The 6208-nt window shown below is 40.9% G+C and overlaps 1 protein-coding gene across 1 annotated transcript in view; it reads right to left on the bottom strand.

The window, feature by feature from the left end:
- Nucleotides 1–259: 259 nt before the first annotated feature.
- Nucleotides 260–6208, bottom strand: part of LOC106610166 (glycine receptor subunit alpha-3) — a 155717-nt gene continuing 149768 nt past the window's right edge. Inside the window, exon 9 of the mRNA XM_014209347.3 lies at nucleotides 260–3692. Coding sequence (XP_014064822.1) covers nucleotides 3372–3692 — 321 coding nt within the window. The 3' untranslated portion in view covers nucleotides 260–3371. The remainder of the gene's footprint in view (nucleotides 3693–6208) is intronic.

The raw sequence follows: 6208 nt of genomic DNA, 5'->3' as shown, positions 1-6208 counted from the left end.
CCTAAGATGTATATATTTATTAATTTAATTATTTTACTTTTTAGATTTGTGTGTATTGTTGTGAATTGTTAGATACTACTGCACTGTTGGAGCTAGGAACACAATCATTTTGCTACACCCGCAATAACATCTGCTAAATATGTGTATGTGACCAATAAAATGTTATTTGAACTTTGCGGCACTGCAGGGTCACAGGTTCTAAACCCACTCTGTATGATCCTCTGAATTGATACAGTAACAAAGACACAATGACAAAATCTTCATTTAGAAATGTAACCGTTTTTATTCTCAATCTTTTTTTTTTTCTCTCCAAAGGACCTTTATTAGATTTATGAAAAGTATTTACAGATGTACATTATAATGGAAAAAAAAGCACATGTGTTCTTCTCATCATCACAGCAGCAAATAAAACACAGGTCAAACACAAGTTCAAAAATAAATATATTGACATTGAATTCAGTTCATGCATATAACATTTAATAATACTGTTATTTTTTTGTACAAAATAAAGTATTTAAATACACTTGCAATAGAAATGTACATGTAACGTATATTAATTCCGCCTTCACATTGTGTATAACTGTGTCAAATACTAATATGTAGAAGTGGTATTCAAATCTGTTGAACTATATGAAAGCTTTGTCACTTTATTAAGGAATGTGGGAGTATAGATATGTTTTTACCAAAACTATATGGCACAGTATCTCTTCATAGATTTAATCAGAAGTTGTTTTTAAATTGTGTAAAATTCTGGAAATGCCTTACCAAATATTTTTTGTATATCTTTCAAAAAACATCACAACAGTCTTGGAGTACAAGAACCCGTCAACCATCTAGAAAAAGGGCAGGAGATTGATATATTGCACGTTTCAAAGATGTATCCATGAATATATTTATTTTATTGTCTTCTCCATTGTGAGTCAGCTTAAAATTAGGTCAGGCTTTTACACTGCAGTTTTATACTGTCTCTGTGTGTCATCAGGTTTGATCAAACACAAGAATATGAAACGACTGAATCATTACCCATTTGTCCAATATTCCGCTGATTTGTCTGTTCATACAGCTCTGTTGTTGATAATAATTTCAGTATATCAACATACCGTACAAAGTAAACAACCCCTCATTTCTATAATTATTTTTAAATATAGTTAAATAAAATGTTACTTCATCATAACGATTACAATCTATTCTAAATTCTTTCTTCATCTCTATACATGCACTTTTACCCCACAACTTATGGAGAGTGTGAATTCCTTTCATTTAAAATTCTTATATCCCATACATGTAACTATTCAAATATTTGTACTCTGGATACTGAACTTAGATCAGTTATAACTTAATTGAGATGGTGCTCCCCAGGGTTGTGTACTGCTACCAACACAGTTTCTGAGTGATATGCTCAGTGACACCAGAGCAATGGCAATTTGTGAGCATTTGATAGAAAAAAATGATCAAATAAAGAACACATTGAAAGGCAAGTTGTAAACCAGGAAGTGAAAGGCCTGATTCAGGCTGTGTATAGTATTATGGCTAAATACTGTTAAAGTAACTGCCCAGTGAAAATCTCCCTTTTAAAAGTTCATATTCTGTTAACTAATTTCCAAATAATGTTGCTGACTCGTCCTATACTCGTATTTGTGACCAAAGCATAAATTGGAGAAAAAAACACTTCAAAAACCCCACCTCAAACTTGTATCGCAAACAGACCGTTTAAAAAATGCGTGCAATTTCCTCATAGAACATGTCATCTCCCTGAGGAGGATGAGCTGGCCAATCAGCAGTCTACTTAAGTTAATGATTTTATACGCCCACACCATTCTGTTGATGGGGTACGTCCACACCCTTCAAACACAGAAAACCGGCTTTTTTAACATACTTAATTAAAACATTTAGCAAAGAAAACAATTTCACTCCTATTGTAAGAAATTATAGGTCATATTTAATAGAAATCTGAAAACACTGCATTTACTTTAATGATATCCTCAGCCTTCCAAAATCACAGTGGGGACTCATGGCGACTACATCGGTATCAAATCTCTCGTTTTATATTCTATTTTCATGTTGTTCATTCGGTTTTTCTCAGTAGGTTACCTCTTTGGTCGATCCTTTGTTAGCTTGTGTTGAGATTCTAGGTAATTTAAGGTTGATGCTTTCACATATTTGGCCCCCTGTTTGACTTGAGTGTTTCGGCAGTGGTTTGTTTGACCGAGTGAACGGAACAGTGAATAGTGAATCATCATTCTGTGGAAATAAGGAAATGAAGGTGAGAGAAAAACATGTTAACACCATAGTTGAGTTTGTGCTGAGTGTGGACCTGGGGAGTTGAATCACTCAACGAAGTCACAAAGAGGTTAATTACGTTTCTGTACGTGATGAGTAACACTAGGGACGGGACATTTAACCCATAATAGTGAGCTTGGAAATGTGCCAAAGTGGCAGCTTTTTATATCTGAGAATTATAACAAACATCTGATGGTTATAATAAAGATACACTATAATCTGGTGGAAAATCTACAAAGGACTTGAGTGTACTGGAAGTTTTTCCTTGTTTACCAGTGTTGTATGGAAACTGTACTGTACATAGAACATTGGCAGTAAAGCTGTAAGACACAGTGTGGGTACAGTGTTTGGGAGGTCCTGTGTGTGTGTGTGTGTGTGTGTGTGTGTGTGTGTGTGTGTGTGTGTGTGTTCGTGACAGAGGGTTTGCAGAGGTGAATAAAAGCATTGCTCCTGTTTTGACTGCACATTGTGTGGGGTGGTGAAGTGGGACTCGTCCGATACTCCAAACTGGTCTCCAGTTGCATAGTGAGCACGGTGTCTGTCCTCTCTTGTTGTTGGTGGGCGATACGGACATAACTCTGCTCTTTAAATACTCTGTTCATCTCCCGAGTATAAGTCATCTCCTTAATCCTCTTTTTTAAAACCTTGGCAGGGCTTTGTTTTGGAACCCCAGGTAGTTGGTGAACTGCCAAATGTTAATGTCAAACAGTTCCCACATTGTAAGGAGGGACCGGGGTCTTCTTTCCCTTGTGTCATTGTACTGTAATGTACCCTACTGTAATGTACTGTAATGTACCCTACTGTACTGTACTGTACCGTAATGTACCCTACTGTACTGTACTGTACCTGTAATGTACCCTACTGTAATGTACTGTAATGTACCCTACTGTACTGTACTGTACTGTACTGTACCGTAATGTACCCTACTGTACTGTACTGTACCGTAATGTACCCTACTGTAATGTACTGTAATGTACCCTACTGTACTGTACTGTACTGTACTGTACCGTAATGTACCCTACTGTACTGTACTGTAATGTACCCTACTGTACTGTACTGTAATGTACCCTACTGTACTGTAGTGTTCTGTACTAGTCCTTGTGCACATCCTCAGCCCGCAGAATCTTGTACAGGACCCAGTAGAAAATGTTAAAAAACAGGAAGGCCAGGGGGAAACCCGCCCGCGATACCGTGTCGATCTTCTTGGCGCGGTCGATGAACAGCTTTCTCATCTCTTCGTGGCTCTTGGCGGCCGGGTCCTTTTTGGGCTGCTGGGTGGGCTGTGGCCCCGCGGCGCCCAGGGTGGTGGCGGTGTTGTTGGTGGCCTTCGGGATGGTGCCGTCCTTGACCGCTGTGCCGCCACCGCCGGTCGTGGCGGTGAAGCTGAGGCGGCTCTCCCTCACGTCGTCGTCCTACGAACAGGAAAGGCAGGAGTTAGTTAGATAGGGGTCAGAGGTCAAGGATGAATGAACTCCCCGAACGGGAGCGGACACTCCCCCGATGGACGGCCTTGAGGTGCTCCTGAGAGGGACACTGAAATGTCATCCCTCTCCCTCCACTGATCTTGCTCTCCCTCCTTGTCTCTTCACCATGGTGGATCGCTTGCCATAGCAACAGCAGTAGCAGCAATATGACAGGCTGACTAGGTCTCCCAGCCAAGTACACTTCAGTCTCCCTCCTGCTAACACTCCAAATAAACTTGACTTCAACTAAACTTCCGCCTTTGACTTCATGTTGAGTCAATGCCTATTCTCCCTATCTCAATAAATCTATCAAAGTGCAACATGAGCATGGAGTGATTTGTGCGTCATGAGACCTTGCTTAAAACCTCTAGTCTATTATTGTTTTTATAACCCATAATGCCTCTGGTATTATCCTAGGACACACTCCTCTCTCTCTCTCTTTCAAATCTACTCATTCCTGTACCCTTTAAAGTTGTCACCACTCAAGCGTCCCCCTGGCCTTTTCCTTCAAATGTCAAAACTAGGGTCGAAAAAGGGCTCAGAACTGGAAATTCTCTTTAAAAAGCAATTGACATCATATGAACGAAGGGGTATTACCTTTGGCCAACGCACAAACAAAGCCCTGCATGTGATAGTTTTGTTTGACATGCCCAATATGGAAATTATTTCAATGGAATGAAAACAGAATCAATTTGAGTTGAGCAATAATGTTTCCATGAGCGAATTCACAATGAACAACAAATGTTGACATGAGGGAAGAATAAGAAAGCAGGAAATGTTTTGGTATTTTCCTTGTTTCCAGGCAGAAATGCATTTGGATAGGGAAATAAAAACAAACAGCAACACCAACTGAAGAACAAGGAACTGGGAGTGAAAACAGGGAGTGTGTGTGTGACAAGTTCACAACAGGCCATTATGACATTAAACAAATTATGAAGAATAATGGAATGCCATTAGTGTAATGAAGAAAGTCCCAGAGTCAATGAGTCACTACACCAACATTGTGAGTCACATTATCCTTAAAGGGATACTTTGGGAATTCGGCAATGAAGCCCTTTATCTACTTCCCAAGAGTCAGATGAACTGGATACCATTTGTATGCCTCTGCGTGCAGTTTGAAGGAAGTTGCTACTGTAACTGGCGTTAGCACAATGACTAGACTTCTATGGCAACATTTAGCATGCTAGCGTTTACCATAGACATCCAGTCAGTAGTTAGCATTGGCTCGCAAAACCACCTCCAACTTCCTTCATACTGGATGCTGAGATATAAAAATGGGATCCACAAGGTCATCTGACTCCAGGGAAGATTTAATTGCCACACATTTTTACAACACATTCTCTTCGATGAAATACCGTGCGTATGTGACAAATACATTTGATTTGATTTGATTTGAAATACTGTAAAAAATGTATGCTTCTATGCTGTCTTTGTATAGTCCTCATACTGAGGTGTGAAAATCAATATGGATATGGAGAGACCACCGACAACGACAAACAGCAGAGGAACAGTACACAACTACAAGAAACACAAACATACAAACTTATGACCAGATGGAGTGTGGGGTTCTAATAGCTGGGTTCTAATGTTCTTTACCCTGTCAGAGGAATAGTAGATGTGGACCATAGATCCATATATGGGCGTATCGTTGTTTCTCAAACCATTAATACGTCTCAATGACTCAGCCAGCTCATTGGGATCAATGGAGTGATCCTCATCACCATTCTTTCATCACAGGAGAAGCATGCAAACGGAAAAGATAAACAAACAAACAAAGTACTAAAATGATGATGAGAATCACGCAATATAGAGGAATTCACTGTGGATATGCCTGAAACACTGTGGATATGCCTGAAACGCCGTGGACATGCCTGAAACGCCGTGGACATGCCTGAAACGCCGTGGACATGCCTGAAACGCCGTGGATATGCTTGAAACGCCGTGGACATGCCTGAAACGCCGTGGATATGCTTGAAACGCCGTGGACATGCCTGAAACGCCGTGGATATGTCTGAAACGCTGTGGATATGCCTGAAACGCTGTGGATATGCCTGAAACGCCGTGGATATGCCTGAAACGCTGTGGATATGCCTGAAACGCCGTGGATATGTCTGAAACGCCGTGGATATGCCTGAAACGCCGTGGATATGCTTGAAACGCCGTGGACATGCCTGAAACGCCGTGGATATGCTTGAAACGCCGTGGACATGCCTGAAACGCCGTGGATATGTCTGAAACGCTGTGGATATGCCTGAAACGCTGTGGATATGCCTGAAACGCCGTGGATATGCCTGAAACGCTGTGGATATGCCTGAAACGCCGTGGATATGTCTGAAACGCCGTGGATATGCCTGAAACGCCGTGGATATGCCTGAAACGCCGTGGATATGCCTGAAATGCTGTGGACATGCCTGAAACGCTGTGGATATGCTTGAAACGCTGTGGACATGCCTGAAACGCTGTGG

This window comes from Salmo salar, chromosome 08 (genome assembly GCF_965601325.2).
Source record: "Salmo salar chromosome 08, fSalSal1, whole genome shotgun sequence".
Classification (NCBI taxonomy): Eukaryota; Metazoa; Chordata; class Actinopteri; order Salmoniformes; family Salmonidae; genus Salmo; species Salmo salar.
Note: the sequence above shows the minus strand (reverse complement) of the source record. Positions and strands in the feature narration are given on the sequence as shown.